The sequence below is a fragment of the Plectropomus leopardus genome, chromosome 9 (genome assembly GCF_008729295.1).
Source record: "Plectropomus leopardus isolate mb chromosome 9, YSFRI_Pleo_2.0, whole genome shotgun sequence".
Classification (NCBI taxonomy): Eukaryota; Metazoa; Chordata; class Actinopteri; order Perciformes; family Serranidae; genus Plectropomus; species Plectropomus leopardus.
In genome coordinates this window covers 5,087,636-5,106,827 of record NC_056471.1, presented here as the reverse complement: position 1 = coordinate 5,106,827, position 19,192 = coordinate 5,087,636, and the positions used below count along the sequence as shown (strand labels likewise).

At 37.8% G+C, this 19,192-nt stretch overlaps 1 protein-coding gene across 1 annotated transcript in view; it reads right to left on the bottom strand.

Annotated features, from left to right (window-relative positions):
* Positions 1 to 19,192, bottom strand: part of aff2 (AF4/FMR2 family, member 2) — a 192,820-nt gene that overhangs the window by 49,178 nt on the left and 124,450 nt on the right. The window contains 1 exon segment of the mRNA XM_042493782.1: positions 11,906 to 11,943. Coding sequence (XP_042349716.1) covers positions 11,906 to 11,943 — 38 coding nt within the window.

Sequence of the window (19,192 nt, the reverse complement as noted above, 5' to 3'; positions counted from 1 at the left end):
ATCACACCATACAAGAACACACATGTTAAGTGTCGGGCTAATACACTATGGGTCTCAGGTCTGTATCATAAAGTGTTACCAATTTTTTTGGTCCCTCTTTAAAAAGCAGTGCTCCTGTTCATGAGAAAGTTTTTACAGAAGGGGGACAAAAAACATCAAACATGCTACATCTAGTTTTATTTGCTAATTGCCAACCATACCAAAAGGTATAAAGGGTGCTGTGACACATTGTTTACTGTTGCCATGGTTTTCAGCACCACAGACAGCAACAGCGCACAAGCTCCACTTATAGACAAGCTATGCCAGTCTGTCTTATAGATGATGTGAATTAAGCATTTCTGTGCACACTCATAACATCAAACCTGCCAGTTTTCTGCCACTAGAAGTCTCAATCAAACAATAGTGAAAAACAGTGCAATGCCTTCACTACAGTCAGTTTCTTTGGTTAGGACTCCTTCAGTGTTCATTGAGGAGAGGAGTCAGAATTACCAACAGGGACTATTTCCTCTCCAAAACATACTGACCCAGTGTTTTCAACCTCTAAAAACACTGAATAAAGCAATTTTACAATACTGTTCAGCACAGCAGTGGCTGGGGCTGAGTTGTAACAAATGCTTGCTCAGTTGGTTTGTCTGATAATTTAAAATCCAGGATTTGGATGACTTAAAATCCTTCATCTGATTGAACTTTATAATTAGGAAGGACCAAGAACTAAAAATTGATTTGTAAAAAATGTGCCTTAAAGCTGGAAATCAATTTATACCAGCTTGTGCAGACAACTACAGATGGGACACATGACACTAGTAGTATATAAACGCTATATTAAAGACAATTTCCTCATCAGTGTTTCATACAGGTGTCATTCTGCCTTTTCTGTATCTTCTCCATCTGTAAAGGTCTTCAGCTTATTTAGGATGCCAAGCCTTCGCTCTGTATTTTCTCTGTGTATGCCTGTGTCAATGTTGCATAAGTAACACAGATAAGACTTACAAAATAGCCTTTGTCAGATCTTCAGGCTCCAGCGGAGGCTTTGGTGTTTGTCTGTTTATTTGTGTGATAAAATCACAAGCACAGCAGGGGGAAATGAAAGCCTTACAGCCTTGACAAAATGATCTGTTGGTTTGATATGTCCAGCGGGCCTCACAAGATCCACACGGCACCCACATACTTACAAGGCTGCAGCTAAGCTAGGAGCTACGCTTTGAAATACAGTGACTTATAAATCTGCACGTATTCATGGTTGGTGCCATCAACAAGGTCAAGTGGAGAACTGGCTGTAGGCAAATAAATGTCTTTTTACAGCACACCTGAGAGTTACCTGGCTGTTGTGTGGATGCAGGTCAGTTCACTTGTGTTATCAGTTAAAGGGAATGGCCTGAAAGTAAGAGGAGTCTTTCTTATTGCTCTTAGGCCGTGTTCACACACATAACTCTACTGTGGGAATACAGAATCCTCCTCATTCATTTTAACAAGTGTGGGGGCAGCAGAGATACCAACTTCTGCCACAAGGCCAATCAAATACACGCAAACACGAACTGTTTACCTCATGATCATCAATATCATGAAAATATGTCTCTGTGATGACTCTCTGTTAAATCCTGTCTCTTAACTCTACAAACTGCTGTGCACTGATGTATAACTAAAATGTATCCTAATACAAAGGTTTGAGTGATATCCTATGAATTAGGGCCCCACTAATTACATTACATCCTTAACATAAAGGTGTTAAGGTTACAGGTGTTAGGTTTAAGAAAAGACACATGGTTGAGCATCTTTAGATTTAGGCAAGTAAGGTTATTGCAGTAAGCAATATGGCAACAATGATTGAAATTCCCTTTCCAAGCATTGATTTAAACCCTAAAAACTATATATTTACAATTTTTTTTCACAAAAAATTCCTTTGTGCCCTGAAATGGCTCAGATGTGAGAATGCAAATTAGTTCCCATGCCCATGTTTACATCTTTCACCAAAGGATGAAATGACTGATATATACAATGCATGACCAACATCTGAAAACAGTTAGTTTATGTGTTAGAGTAAAATAGTTGTCAGTCCATTTGGGATTTGTAGCAGGTTACAGTCCTGTGTGTTTTCTTTTTGGTGGTAGTGTGATCCTCCACCTCTTTGTTTATTTTTAGGAATTGTACTTTTGGAATGCCACCCTTAAGTTAACTGTATTTTTCCTGGAGCTGTCCTTTGTGTCAGATTTGAACTGTTGTGCCTTTGAAACTTTTGTACCAAACATGAAGTGAGAGCTCCAGAGCTACACTATCAAACTGCTGCTGCTTTATCATGACACTGACTTGCTCTTTATCGCACAGGATGTTTACCCTTCACTTTGCTCTTCTTCCAAGACTACAGCCGGCTGTTTGGTCGCCTGAGACGGGATGTCAGGACTGTTTTTCCTCTCTGGACTGACACATTGCATGTTCAACCTTGACATTAGCAAATTTCTTGTTTACCACCTGTATCTATTGATTGCATCCTGAAGGCTCTTGCCTCCCCAACAAACTCCTCAACCTCCACCGCCCTTGTTGTTTTCTTTAGAAATAGTCTCTTATTTCCTAGGTTTCTAGAAATACATTAACAGCATAATGAAAACACTCAACACACGGATGGAGTTTTGATTACTGATAAAATTCCCTTGACCAAAACAACAGTAATGTAGTTATACAACCAGCAGGGACACGTGTACTTGTACTAGAATAACAGAAAAAAAACCTGTCTTGAATGCAGTAGCTTTAAAGTGTACATATTATGCGCATTTTCAGGGTCATATTTGTCTTTTGTGTTTACATGCTATAATGGGGTGACTGAATGACTCTAACGGAGTGTAGCAGCACTTTCTGCTGTGAAAAATAACCAATAAATGCCTCTAAACACAACATGTTCGAACAGAAATGTGATCTGAAATTAGGGAAAAATTAACAAAATCAGCAACCAAGGTTAAATGTTTTCTTGGCATTTGCATGTAGCTACATGTAGCAGTGAATGTAATGCCAAATAAATTTCAGTTGTGTGCCTGGAGCAGATGACCACACAAGAAATCTGTCATTAGGTGACATTTGCTTGTTTTTGTAAAAATATTAAATAAAAAAATACTTTGTTGAAAACGGCCTGAACAGGAATTACTTCGACATACGTTTACTTGGGATCCAAACTCATTTGGCCAATAACCAACACCGACACATCCACTTTTTCCCCACCTAATTTTAGTGATCAAGTGTCTTCTTTAGTGGAATTAACACCATATTACGCATGCCCTTATCATGACGTAAATACAATGAATATAGTCACACATTGTGCAAAATAAAAACAATACTTTAACTGAGGGCTTGAGTTTTTGTACATGTTAATTTTGTCAATAGAAAATGATACATCAGTTTGTGATGTAGGCAGAAATCAGTGTGTTGGCTGATTCAGATATTTCATTTTCAAAGCCAGTATCTGCTGATAGTGATGATGTCCAAAATCATCGTGTAACGTTTCCCTCACTATTTGAAACTTTGGCCACATTTATTATCAACATCTGACATCATAACATTATACTGTATATATGACAGAAAATAAGGAAACACATAAGAAGTCTTTAATATAATATATACATACCTGGCCATAACTCATGTCCTCTCATATTTTAGGACATTTGGGAGTTAAATGAACCCAATGCTCGCATTAAATGAGTATCTAGAAGAAACAATCCACTCTTTACAAGAACAAGTATCATCCAAATGAAATGTGTCGATATCTGTACTCCTGATAAAGGCAAATCCTCATTTTGGTAGCTGTGTTCAGTCTCTAATTCTACGCGGGTGCTAAATACTGAGGCTGTTTTGCAAATATTTTTCTAATAAATAATAAATATAGCAACTTCTGATCAACCCATATTATTTTCAGGTTTAAATAACAACCCCCACCCATGTTTGGTTAAACTCTGCCCATTCTAGGAACCGATACAAATACAAGTGATTTAGTTGGTTGAACAAATATAAACACAGATGCAGATAATGGTTTACTAACTCATCCCTATAAATGACAGAGTATAAATTCTTCACTTCTTGAGGCAAAATCTGGCATTTTAAAGACTAAATTTCTTTGAAATTGTTGGTTTTACACAAAAAACTAATTAGTATAAAAGTGATTTAGAAATACATTTTTGGCAGAGTAGAGAGGGCTTTGAACTAACATTTAGACCACAAAGCAGGGAGTTAAATTCTTGCAGAAACATATAATAGTAAAACATTTGGCAGTTAAATTAATTATTAAAAAAAAAGGGAGAGAGCCTCAGTATTTCCAAATCTTGGCTTAAGCCCTGCATACATTGATTGTATTCTTCTGTCAGAACAATCAGTAATATTAGACTTTGCAGATATCACTGGTTATGTTGCATAAACATGTATTGACTTGTTGTATTTAGATGGTTTACAATATTATCCAGATATTGAGTGATGGGATCAATTAATCATTTACTGTATGGTCCCATTCCTCATGCATGATTTGAGAAAGTGAGCAGATATTAGCATCCTATAATCAGTCTTCCTCCATGTGCTCTTTGAAACCCTCCGGGGTCCATCTGTGTTACACTGTACAGCTCAGTTTGGACTGTGTCACCATTAATTAACCAGCAGGAACTGAACATAAGGAGGACAATTAACAGACAATAGACAGTTACAGCATTTATTTCTCCTCCCAATCGCCTCGGCTGGAAAACTGAATTGATCAGCCTCTGAAAACAATGGAGCACATGGCTCTGAGCCAGACAGGCCACGGCTGAGATAAACTGCAGCCAGCAGAGACGAGATGTAACCGAGTGTGAAGCAGGAGGATCATGCTGGAAAACAGGTAAATATAGCTTCTTCAAAATGACTGAAGAAGTGAGTGAAAATACGTAGAATTAGAACGGTATTACAGGGCTGTGAAGTGAAGATGTGGAGGCCATCTGGGCTCAGTTCATCTGTCATCTTATCATCTGCCTTCAGCTCGCTGCTTCTGCCCTCAACTTGGCAGGGCTTCCCGCTGCACAGCTGGCTTTACAATCTCTCTCTCTGTCTCTCTCTCAATCACTCACACTCTCTGCAGTGTGTGTGTGTGTGTGTGTGTGTGTGTGTGTGTGTGTGTGTGTGTACACTCAGGCATGAGTGTGCGTGTGTTTGCATGCATACTTGCATGTGTGCTTGTTTGTCTGACTCGGGGTGCATGTAAAACTATGATATATGGAGCCTTTGGAGGGGATTTATGAAATTATTGCACTTGCACTATTACAGTCTACCAGAGATATGGAAAGCTTTTGGAATCACTGGTGCAGAAGTGGAGGGATAGCATTCATTTTGAAGGGCATTATGAATGCCTGTAAAATGTTATGTGGATTTAGCAAAAACTTTTATTTTGAAGAGCAGAGATTACCACCCAGGGGAGGGACTGAGACTATTCAATGACACACCTGAGTCTGTTTGATACTTCTGTATTTGAAGATGAACCAATTTGGCCTTGAAACTAGATATTTTTTCGAAATGTAATAAAGTTAGAATCTTCCTAAAGAGAGCTTTCTACTGTGTAGTGAGACTTGAGAAGCAGAAATACAGTTTAACAGTTTAAGTTTTCCTTTGTGATTTTACCTTTTGTTCTGTACATTTTATAAAGCTTTACTAATATATTATTAGTAGGGTTTCATGATAATATCTGCTCATTATCGGTATCAGTAGATATTGGCATTAGCCAACATGCTGATTTCTGCTGAGATCATACTGGCAAAGTGAAGATGTACAAAACATTAACCATAAGTTGAATTTTTTTCTTTTTTTACACAATGAATGAATATTACATACATTGAAAAGCATTTAATTTTATGTCTCCATCTGCCTTCTTGCCAATATAATGGAACTAGATGGCACTCCGCTTGAGATGCTAAACACTCGGCAACTCACAGCAAAACAATCTAGACTGATAAATAGCACTGCGAGTAAGAAAAAATATATATTTTTGACTCAGGGGAAAAATGATCCTTTAATGTGAATGCATTTTCATTTTCATTTATTTTAATGCATAAATCTGTTAATTAGTGTATAACTTTGGTGAGCAATGTGCTAAATAGCATTAAATGCTAGAGTTCTTCCTGGTATTACACAGGCACAGAGAGTGTTTATAAAAGACAGACCCCGAGGAGGCTTTGTTTTGCTACAATCACGGGGAAGTTATGATGCTACTTCTGATGCCTTGCTATTAAAGACAGTCCTGCGGAGTGTGGTTCTTAGTCAGTACAACTAAATGCAGAGGAAGACCCACGACATATGCATGCATCTTTTATCTTTGTGTGGTGAGTGTGTTTCTTAATCATCACTTAAGTGTTTCCTCTCCTCTCTTCACTCAGAATAAATCATCTTACACACTGTATTAAGATGTATTGTATAATTAGACAAGTTATAAATATACTTGAAAAATACTAAGATTGTTTTTCTATATCAGACACAATCACATCATTTACTGTGGATGGCTGATTGTGTGTCATAAATCATGAATTTCTTGTCCGAAAAATAAAACTTTTCACTTTTTTTACAGGCATAGTTGCTGATGGGTTCCATTCAGCAGTGTGCGCATGTGTCTGTGTATTTGTGGTTGTGTGTGTAGTGTGTTTGCCCGGGGCAGTACTGTGGGGAAGGCTATAATAGGTTTCCATTCCTACATATGTAGTGTAATGCTCCCTGACAGCAGCAGGAGTGACGCTGTTTGAAGAAGTGCATCACATTTGAACTCATGTCACACTTGATGCTCCTGACAGGCAGAGTGCATCCATGCTGCTTAACCTGTCTGTGTTTTCATCCTGCTGACATGTTTGTATGAATGATCATGATTGTAAGAACATTCATCTCTGATGAGTTACAGTACAGGAGAAGACAAATGAGATGATTTCTTTTTCAGCAGGTTCCCGCAGTTCAATCATTCTAAAAATTACTGATTAACAAGTAAACTTCTATTAGCGTCTGCTGTTAATGCATTGTAAGCACGGCTATCATAATACTGAAAAGTAAAGACTAATTTGTTGAAATTTTGCTCATAAACCCATGCTGTTTTAGGGTTATCTCCTCCACCTGCTTGGAAAAAGACTGAGGCTACATCTTCTTACCCCAGGGATGTCTGATTTCTAACGGCATCTATTTTAACAGGCCAAACAGTTGTACAGCATATTGACAATAGGGCTGCATCGACTCAGAAATATGCCAGTCAAAATCAGATTTGGCTGTTCGATACAAATATTTGACATTTTGTTTTCCATACGTTTTAAAACTTCGACAGGCTCCACAGGACATTCAAACAAAAGTGCTGTGAGCTGTAAATTCTAATAAGAAGTTCTCTCCACTCTTCTCTGTGCTGCTGTCTGCACGTCCACAACTCTCTGTGCCAAAGACTAGTGCGAAAGTCAAGAGCACTCACTCCTCAGCAAAATCTGAGGACCAAAACATCCCTAAAAGTACACTGCACAGAGAAAAAAACATGACTGCTCGACTTTAGGCAATCTTAGACGACTGACGGTGTCGGACTGATGATTTGAATCTCCAGCTTTCAAGGGGCAGCCCTAACTGACACACCATCAAGCTTCTAGCTCCAAGTATTACCGATGAAAACTGCTGTTTTTTTTTAAAAATTACCAAGTGTGTTGCATCATTTTTGTACAACTGTATTGTTTTTGGAGTCTTTTTGCCCCCAAAAGTCAAGGCCCTCAAAGTATATACATTACTTGTGGTTTGCTAACAATGTATGCAATGACCATGTGAGTATGCTGAGACTTTGGATGATCTTTCCCTCTCCTGTTGTCTCTGCATGTGAAAAAGCCTCAGGACAAGCACAACTTCTTCACTCAAGTTGAAACATTTTCAACTCATGTGGTCACGAGTTAATGCTATTACTGCTAATACAATTAGAATAAAAAGACAGATCTAAATAACTCCAGGCTCTTTTCCTCACCAGAGTAGACATGATAAAAGATTGGATATAATGAAGAAAATACAGAGAAGCAGACAGCACAACGATTTTAAAGATTACAGAGCATAAATATAAAAATGACACGGTCGAACATACGCTACAGTGGGATGGATAGGGTGGGTGGTTGTACGTGTGTGTGTGTGTGTGGCAGCAGGATAACGATTGGTATGTGGGTGAGGTTGTCAGAGCAAGGATTAAAAAAAAAAAATGTGTGTGTCTGTATGGATGGTGTGAGGAGTGTGGGTGAGAGAGAGTATGTGTATGTGTATGTGTGTGTGTGTGTGTTGCTCTCCATGGGGGATATAGCCAGTGGATCGCTCGCAGCATCTCTAGTCCCAGCGTCCCCCTGGATATGTGTATGTGTGTGTGTGGTGCTCAGTAGATTGGGCTGCAGAGTGAATGGGCTCATTAGCGGTAGCAGAGTAACACATGGCCTGGGGCACACACAGACACACAGCACACGCTTGCTCTCTCTCTCTCACACACACACACACACATGCAGTCACACACCAGACTTGCATACTAATGCCTTCAGTCTGTGAACACAACAAGCCTCATTTATAAAAGATTCTTATATTCTTATGCACCAGTCTGAGCTTTACAACACATTCCAAGCAAAAGATCAACTTATGAAAAATTGATCTTGGTGCCAAAATCAGCTGTTTACACCAATTCTCTCCAATGTTCTGTGATGTTACAAATGCTACTAACATTTTTTCTAATGATTAATTAGGTGACATGTTCCCCCAAGATGTTACGGGAAGACAATAATGTATCACAACATGAAAGCTCACACAGACTGTAACTGTGGAAAATGGAAATGGAATTTATCACTTCCAAAAATGACAAACACAAGAAAAGTTAGCATGGACAATTGTTCCTGGACATTGTCTCGAGCCTGTTACGTGAGTGTTGACTACAAACAGGGAGCATCCAGAAAACTTGTGCTTAATGAGACCCCTGGTGTAAGAATAGACAATACAAGGGCTCTCAAAAAAACACCAACAAACAAGCACTACTTCCTCTCCAGAGATGTTTGAATCATGACAATCATTTTTTTCATCATGCTCCGAGCCTGTACTGACATCACACTACATGATTTATGGGTAATGAAGTGAGTACATTGCTACCAATATGACAAAAGAAATTCTTCCAATGTGCACCACAGCAGCTCCGATCCCCCTGCTGGGATGACTGACAAGGACAAAGAGTCTTCTGCCTCACACTCCACTTTGAAATAAGAAAAGCAGAACCATGCTTTCATTGACCCTGAACTGCTTAAATATTCTCTGCTATTTTCTGCCACTGATAATCAGATGGGGCCTATTATTTTATATTCGCGGTCAAATTGGGTCTATATTGTTACGTTTTGATTTTAAATTGCAGAATAAAAAACCTCTTACACTGCTATAGATTTGCCTCTTTTGTCTTTTTTTTCTTTAAGAAGCTTTAAAGGAATACTTCACCCCCTAAATGTTCATTTTTATTTCAGTGACTCACCTTGTGTTAGGTTGAATTTGTGAAGAAAACTTTTTTTTCTCTTATGCCTCAACGGTGAATGAAGAATCCCAGAACGGGCAAAGTTCTCTATTAAATAATTAAAGTCATGGGGGTTTGTGGGTTTAACAGCAGCAAAACTCACATAACTTGTCCAGTATAATCCAGTTCTATGCTGAGTCCTACACAAACAGCCTGATTTAATGGGGAACTGAAAGGAAAGCTAAACTTATCAATGATCTCTTCAAAGCCACCAGACTCCGTTGACAAAAACAGCAATTTAACCTTGCTGTGCTGCCTTAATCTGTTAGTTTGTGTTATTGTGTGACTGTGGTGGCTCAAAACTGACCATTTAAAACACAGAAGTCACACAGTAACACACAGAAACTACAGAGGGAGGCAGTAGCTCCCATGTCCAGCAAAGTAAAATGACTGTTTTTGTAAATGGCATCTGGAGATGGAGGGAGAAGATTTCATTATCAGTTCAGTTCCCAGTCAGAAAGGGCTAAAAATTTCCCCCCAAAATAAACTTCAACAAACAAACAAAAAAAAATCCTCTGTTGTGACTTCTTCATTCATCATGGAGGCATTTGAGAAATACAAAGTTTTCAATACAAATGCAGCCAAACACAAGGTGAGTAACTGATTTGCAAAACGATGTGTAGACTTATGCATTGGAATAACTTCATCTACAAATCCATCCTTGGACTTCTGCCAACATATTTATCTTCCTGCATGTCACTCAAACAATGCAGTCACAGCCTTTATTACCTTCAGTGTTCCCTCCGTACATACAAAACTTGGCAAAAAGGCATTTTCTTACTTTGACCCTTCAACCTGGAACACACTACAGCACAATCTGAAGCTGTCCAGCTTGATCCAAGGAGTGGTTTTAAAATTTATTTCAAGGGCACTGGAAAAAGCATCTTTGGAAACTTGTTCCTGTTTTAAAGATTTTTAATCTGATCTTCCACTTGTCACTTTCATCTAAATGTTGTATGTACTGTACTGATGATTCTGTGTGTCTGTAACTCATTGTTATTATATTGTATCCTGTCCGAAACAGGTCTAAGAATGAGACCCCTGTCTCAATGAGATTACCTGTATGAATAAAGGTTAAATAACAATTATTTTGGGGGTTAGCATATCTTAATAATCAAGTATCACTTAATAAGTATGTCGTGAATTCAGTGCTGTTTAACATATAAAAGTACATATTTTGTAATGGGAAAACATGTATTGTACATTACATTTGGAAGGTAACATGCAACTTTAGCTGTTGAATAACAATACACTAAAAAGTAAAATATTTATCTTTGCGATTTAAAGAAGTAGAAGGAGAAAGTAGCATAAAATGGAAAGAGTCATTCAAGTACAAGTACCTCAAAACTGTACAAAAAAAACAATGTAAAAGTACAATGTTTTAATTCAAAGCAAGAGGAGGGTTCCACAGACATCTAAACAAATTTAATAAAAATCTAATTTCACAGCCAAAGCAAAGCTTTTTATTTGATATCCAGCCATGTGTTCACCATATGTTCTGTTTTTGATGAAAGTCACATGTTCAACTTGTGTTAAGCCATAATGAGACTACCTTTAGTAAAAAGAAGGCTGATGAAATCTTACTAACTGACCTTCTATCATTATGTATGTATATATGTGCGACGGTATGATGCCAAGGATTTTATGTCTCAACAATAATCCCAGGTGAGTGCAGACATGCGGCTCGGATGTGTAGAGATTTATGCACTAACCTACAAATAGTGAGTATAGAGGACATCTGCTGCCTAATTTCAAACAGCACAGAGTTGAGTGTGAGAGAGCGGGCTGCTGACTGGGGTTATCAAGTGGGCACCTGCCATCACAGATGTTTCAGTGAATTAGAGCCACTACACCTCCAGAAAGCTTAATAGTGGCTGTATTTGCAATAACCTTCAGACATTACTGATCCCAGACAGAATCTCTGATCCACACTCAAACACTTAAAAAGCATCCAGTAACCTCGGCCTCTTCATCTTTTAGATTTTACCATGATACACGGTCACAGTGACGTCTTTGACCTTAACAGAGCTTCCAACCGCAGCTACAGAGAATCATCCAACACTGACCATTGCTGCCTCAATTGTATGTTTCAGGGCAAAGAGCATTTATTTATAGTACATTGTTTGTTTGATGCTGAAAGTCACACACTGACTTTATGCTCTGCCAAAGACACAGTGGCCACCGGATAATACACAGCTGAGGGATGATGCTTTAGCTAAATGTCTACATTACACCTATATTTCTCTCAACCAAAACAACACGTATCTGACCACAAATAATAAGCTTTTATATGTAAAATGTGAACATTGCTGCTCCGACACAATAGATGGTACCACTGAGATAAATAAATCACAATGTTACAGCTCAGAGTTCGGCCATTTGTCTTACCTTAGGGCTGTGCCTCTGGCTTTGGGCTTGTCAGACACCTGTCAATACACACACACAGAAACCGTAAGTTCTATTAATATATTCAGTTTAAATCCTGAGTACAGTGTTATTATTGCATTGATTGAACTCAAATGTTAATAATTATAGGATGCAGGTAATTGGGTATTTTTGCTCTATTATTGTGCAGACATACAGGATTTTGCCAGCATGTGTTTCCATAGCATCAAAGACTTTAACATAATTCATTTGAGACACAAGAGCGTGTATATGACCAACATGATGATGGATGTCAGAGAGTGTGTGTTTTGTCAGACATGTTCATGATAAAAGGCAAACGTGAGGCTGTTTGATAAATCTGTGATATTCAGTGAAGATGAATGATGACAGAGATCTGCTTTCAATGCGTCTCTAATAGATTATTCACTTTATTAAAAAAGATTCACTTTATTAACAAACACACAGAACAGCCATGTGCACTATTTTCTTCAGTGCCACAGTCTGGGTATTTAATAACACAAAAAGGAAAAGTTTCTTCTCTACCAGTTGACCCATGGTCAGTTTGATCCTGTTTAAATTGAACCACACATTTTACATGTTTGTACTACTTTTAAAAGATAATTTTGCAGTCAATAAGGATGTTATTTTAATACAATGTGTCATGAAACTGTTAAAGTATAAAACTGTGAAAATCTGTAAATAGAAAGACTATACACCCAAAGGTCGCACAAGTGATGCCACTGACACCTTGCAGAGCCGGTTCGCATGCAAACTTTTATGAATCCAACTCACTGCTTTTGCAAAGCCGGAGACTTGTGGTTTTTTACATCTTTTAATACTTTTTTAATCGTCCTGTAAGAACAGAGTGAAATATGCCAGGGTAACAGCCATGATGGTGTTGGTGCTTATATATTTAGTGTGAGAGATGTAGCTCACTGAGAGATTTGACACATACCTAAACGGTACTAGAACAAATCAAGAACAAACTGCAACTTTCTTGAATCACAAAATTATCTTTTAAATTGACAAATACCGTAAGTGTCAGTCAAGGCACAATTCAAAAGGGATTAAAATGTATTTATCTCCTGCTGTTCAATACAATGCTTTTTTTTCTCTCCAAAATAATGTCCCATTGGTTAAAAGGGAAGGGGAGGGAACTTGTCTCTTTATAGCAGCTGATGAAATAAAACTGCTTCAACTATAAATAACACCACTAATATGACTACAGTTAAACAGGTCAATTGTTTGAAAAAAATATATGACATTTTGATAATCAAATGCTAATATCAGAGAAAAAAAAAACAGTTGAATAGTATTAGGGAAAAAATTGAAAGTTCTTTTTTCCCCCGAAGAAAAGACATTTTTAAAATGTCATGACTGAATTTAATATCTAAACACTATTTTGGCGGGGTCTTATAAGTCCATGTAGGCTGGGCATGACACAATAAATAAAATAACTGACAGGCTGCTTCTTTAATTTAAGTTAATTTTACTTTATGTTTACTTTATATCTAACTGTTAAGTCTAATTAAAATTTCGTTATATTTACTTAATTTTGTTCAGTTTAAGTAAATCAATCAATCAAAAGTTTTGGCAACTTCAGTAAACATATTTTACTGTGCTATAGATTTTCATTTTGCTGGTTGCAAACTAGTCAGACATATTTTTTCAGCAGATCTCTTAACTTCATTATTAGCAATGGCCTCTTCATCATGATCAACTTTAGTCACACTAACTTGGTTTACGGAAGGTCATTTCAATTGTCATTTTTAAGTTGCAACAACTTCACAAAATAGTGTGAATGTAGCAAACTTAACAATGAGGTATAAATCGAATATAAAGGAATATTACTTGTTATTTTTACTTTTCTTTTTTAAGGCAAACAGTTTTCTAGATATTTTAAGCAAGATCAGCTTTTTAGATTTTACAGTGTAGGACAAATAATAATGATACCATCATATTCTTTATATATAGAGACTTTTTTACAAGGCTATATATAGTATATAAACAAGGTTAGTGAAGTACTTTACAGGGGATAAAAAGCACAGGATAAATGATAGACTGTACTAATCGATACAGCTTGAAAACGCTCTCCAGCTTTACTCTTTCACCCACTTAAACCTCCACTCTTCTGACCCCGACTTGTCTTCCCTCAATCTGCTTTTTCTCTTCCTCTCATTCTGCTAGGAGGAGAGGAGCTTTTTTCTTGTTATTCAAATTAGAAAAAAAAAGCTCTCTATTTTCTCTTTATCTTCTATCTTTATCCCTCCCTCCCCTTGTTTCCTCCCTATCCTCTCTCTTCACCCTGGCCTGCGTTCACTCCTTTATATCCATTCGTACTTCCCCTCCTTTCAGTAAAAGAATGGGGTGATTAGGTTTGTCAGTGAAGCCTTTCCTCCCCTCCCTTCTCCCTTCTCATCTCATCTTCTTTTCCTCCCTCCGTCAACTCAGAGTCAATTTTGTACATGACTACATCAATTACAATAACAAAACAAAAACAATAAACCCAATTTCAGCAAATATCAGCCATTAATTAATCTTCAAGCACTGAAACCCCACAATTAAAATGAATTAGTCGAACAAAAAGCAGGACCTTTCCTCGCCTCTGGCTTGTTGTTTCTCGCTGTCTCTCTCCAGGAATAAGGTGATTAACTGGACCAGTGAAGTTTCTGATAGATCGATGCGTAGCTGCGGGCTACAACAACAAACCTCCTCAGATCTTTGGCTTTGGGAGCCTTGCAGGGCTCATGGAGAGGATCTATGAGTGAATATATTTAGCTAGCTGGTGGCTTTACTTGGATTTAAATAAAGAACCCAACTGGTATTTATTCACTCAATCTCCTCGGTTACAACACGCCTGGAAGTATTGTTCCTGACAAAGAGGGCAGCCTGTTTTACCCAAAGCAAGACAATCCAAACCTCAAAGCTCTGGAGACGTAAAGCGCTCTGTATTTGATTTATTTTTATTTGTCAAATCTCCATATCCTGTTCTTTCTTTCTCACGTGGGTGCGAGACTACACAGTATTTCACATCAGGCCTGGCGATACAGTTTTAACAAGGCTTTAAAAGCCCCCGCACCGTCTCCACCTGTAGCTGAACAATGAATTCGTTGCTTGTCTATACAGTGTCACTTTACTTTGCGTGAGACACTTGATAAAGCGTTTCTAACACCTGAACACCGGGTTCAAAATCCTGAATTTCTGATGCAACTCTTGCGTGGAGGTTACACTGCTGAAAATGTTACAGCTACTGGATTTTCCCTCGTGCGAAACAAAGAGGATCTACACCCCGAATTTTAGCATTTTTCCATCGGCTGCCACATGGATTTAACTCAGCTGGTCCACTGAAGACTTTTATATTCTCTCTGACACCTGACTGTGCACAGATGTAAAAGTAGCCTTTAGAATAGTATGCCTTTAATCTTTTAGAGCCAAATTACATATTCAATCACTCATTCTTTTATATTTCCTCAATAAGTCTGACACATAACACCAAAAGTAGCCTCCAGACAAAATGAACAAATGTTTTTCTTTCTCACACTTTGAGATAAGAGATTTCTCTGTTTACTCACCTGCCTTTAAGCCCTTGTCCCTTTCACCCCTTCCATTTACTCAGTGACCTAGTGAACTTGCTGATCGATGCCTTCCTATACCTCACACACACACACGCGCGCTTGTTTGCTGCAGTTTGTGCTGACCATCTGTTACAAGTTATCTCTGTTTCAAGGTCAATCGGTAGCCTCTGCACTTTGCTTTTTTTCTGGATATATTTGGCTGAAATTCTACAGTTGAGTGTACTCTGTTTGACCTAATGTGACTGTGTTTTTAATACAGAGACCACTGGACACAAACTGAGTTTAGTCCTGAGACATAACCAGGGTGTCTATGAGTATCAGGCACTGAAATTTAAGGATTTTACAGACCTTTTCAAAATGATTTTTAAACAACATTAAGGCCGATTTCAGACAAATGATCTTTTTCTTTATTCAAGGATTGTACTTTAAAAAATACTTTAAAACAAGAAGTGTATATGTTTTTCTGTGCAGAGGTAGGTTTTAGATGGGAATATGGTTATTGGAGTGAGTTAGTTTACTACGTTTTGCTGACAGGTAAGTGCAGGTAAAACGGAAAAGACAGTATTTGGTTCAGTGGTAGATTTAAAGATTTGTAACTGTGGACTTTCACACAGAAGAGCTTGACTCATTTTGATATGAAGAAATTTAAATATGGATATATAAAAAATATTTCTGGCAATTAAAGGTCCAGAGTGTGGGAGTAAGGGGTATCTATTAGCAGAAATGGCATATAATATTTATAACTATGTTTTATTATTGTATAATCACCCAACAGTAAGAATTATGTTTTCCTTACCTTAGAACTAGGGGATGGTGATATAAAAAAAATACTTGATGTAATGCCACTTTTTCCACTTGTGATGTACAAAACATCAAGTATAAAGTGTCAGGTCAGTATTTTAAGCCAACAGCATGAGACGCATCCACGTTTTGTTTTTTCCCATCTCTGATGGCTCCCTTCCCTTTGATGGAGGGACACAAAAAAGACTTATAAACATGAAACGTTACACGCCAATCAAGGCATTTTTTGACTGATTGGGATAGGCTATTTCACTTATAAAAGTGATTAGATCCTTTATTTTATATCAGCTGTTGTTTTTACGTTCATGCAGAGTAAAGCAGAGTGCAGCCTTCATTAACTCTCCTCCACTCAGCTGTCTCGGTCTCTTTACTCTGCCAAGCTCCGCGTGTGTCACGAGGGGCTGCAAAACTTGGTGCAAAACACCACACACCATAAACGAAAATGCAGCATTAGACTGTTAATTTATGTTATTTACTGAAGTTATGAGCACTCGTTTCATTTCAGCTTAGTGTTGGAGTCTCATTTTTTGCCTTTAACTTTAGTGTGTGGTGTTTCTCCGCCCTGCTCAGAGGAAAGACAGACAGCGGTGCAGAGCTTCAACTATCTCACTCAACAAGCCACTGCAAGAAGTCTTCAATTAAAACCGCGCAAGCTGTACTAATGAAGCATAATACGCACAAAAGATGTGAGGACAAAAAAAACAAACAATCACCCCTACTTTGAGTGAGAGCTGTATATATCTCATTCAGAGTGGGTCTTCTTCAACGGAGTCTGCCATGTTGTTTCAGTAGTAGCCCTGAACAAACAGACCAAACACAGGCTCTAAATAAGGCAATTTGTATTATTGCATTGGCCACCTTACACACTTGGCATCATGGGAGAACCTTCAGTCCTGCAACCTTACTGCCAGTTGCCACTAAATCCTAAACACTGAACCTTTAGGACATCACAAATCAAAATTCAAAATTATTTAATGACTTAAGGTTTTATATTTATGAAACTGATTTCAAGATATTTTAAGACTCTTTAAGGACCTGCTGAGAACCTGGACAAAACTCTAAACCCACCTCACTACCTCTTCAATAATTAAAAACACATGATAAGACACATTTACTGAATCATAGCAGCTTGGTAGCAGAAGCTGGTGATTATACAGGCAAACTGTGTGAGAAGCATCTCAGCAAAAAAATAAGCCTAATTCTTCCAAAGGCTCAGCTTCTTTAATTAAAGTTGTGCTTCATGCAGTATTTTCACCCTCGTCTTGGCGTCCTTGTGTTCTCAACAAACATCCACACATGCTTCGCTTTTTCACATTTTCCTTATTTATAAAACATTTTTGCCATTGCACATTTAAACCAACCCAAACTATGATTTGAGGTTTTTGCGTTTGGTAACTATATACTTTAGATGCTTAGTGGTAAGCTGCCACTGAAGTGGTGAAAAGTCTTCACTTCAGGACCTTTTTCAGCAGATGCAGATTCAACTTGATTAAAAATACCTATACACACTAAAATTTACATTCAGTGAATCTCATCAAAACAAACCGAGTGCTTTCTCATGTCCTTATCAAAAACACCGCCTGTATTTCCTTCCTAATAAAACACTGTGATCAACAAATCAGATTTTTTGGGATATTTTGTCTTGCATTATTATCATCTTTGTCTGCTACCTAGCAGACTTCTTCAATTATTTTTATCAGGTACATTACAGCTACCAACAAATGATCTGTACAATAGAATGTAACCATCAATAGGACAGTGTATTATGTTGCCTGTATGCATGTATAAGGCACAGGAAATAAGGATCTAATTTTGTCAACAATGCTCCATAGTGCAACAAATGGTAAAACCCTCACTTTTAAATTTCCTGCTTCAAGAATACAGACGTTTTTCCAGGGTTTCCTGATTTTTTTTTTTTTTTTTTATAGACATGATGCCTTGCCTGGCATAAAATGAAGAGTTCCTCGTCTATCGTCAGAGGAAATTATTCCATTTTTATGAAATATAATATTAGTCTTATTAAGTGTCAGTGAAAATGAGCAGTGGTGCTACATCACACAGCAAAGTCCACGTATTTAATGAGTGAGGCTGTTTAAACCGTCAGCTGGTAACTACTTTGATAACGAGATATGCTTCAGGATCTGTCTGATTCACAGTCATTAATCAAAGCAGCACGAAGCAAAGTCGGGAAATGAAAAACCTCTTCATGGTGGCTGAATTCCATTTAGCTGCTTCAGTTTCAGGGACCTGGTGTTGTTCATGTTGGATCACTGTCACACTGTCATGGCTTACTGAGACACTCGGATAGAATGGAGGCATCGCTAATGTTATTAGCAACACCTGTGATTTTCCTACCATGACAAGTCAAAATAATGTAAAGGAAACTAGAGACTGCATCAAGTTTAAGTTTGATCTCAGTTTGTATAAACAGAGAGGCTGTGATTAGACATGGTTGGGTGTAGGGAATTGTCATTTCAAGTACAGGTACTATTCAATGCTTACTGGGAAACATTCAACTATTATTAAGTCTCATTCACTGCACAAAAAACTCACTAAAACCTGCTGACATCTGGTTTATAATGTAAGGGGAAAGTGTAGAAGAGGCATTCACACTGGGGTCAAATGATTCTGCAGGTATTTATCACCTCTGGCTCCCATCAACATTGATAGAAACACAACACCCAGGTGAACATGCTAATTTCAGCTCCTTAACTGGCAAAATACGATGACATGCAGTCACTAATTACCATCCTGCTCTTCTCCAAATAAGCAGCTAAAACACTGATCAAATTAGTCTGCACCAAGTTTGAAAATGACACTGAATAGGTTAGAGATACATAAAGAGAAGTAACCACTGAAAAGTTTTCACACACCTCTGCTCAAGCTGCTTTTTGCTGTTTACCTCTGGCCTCTC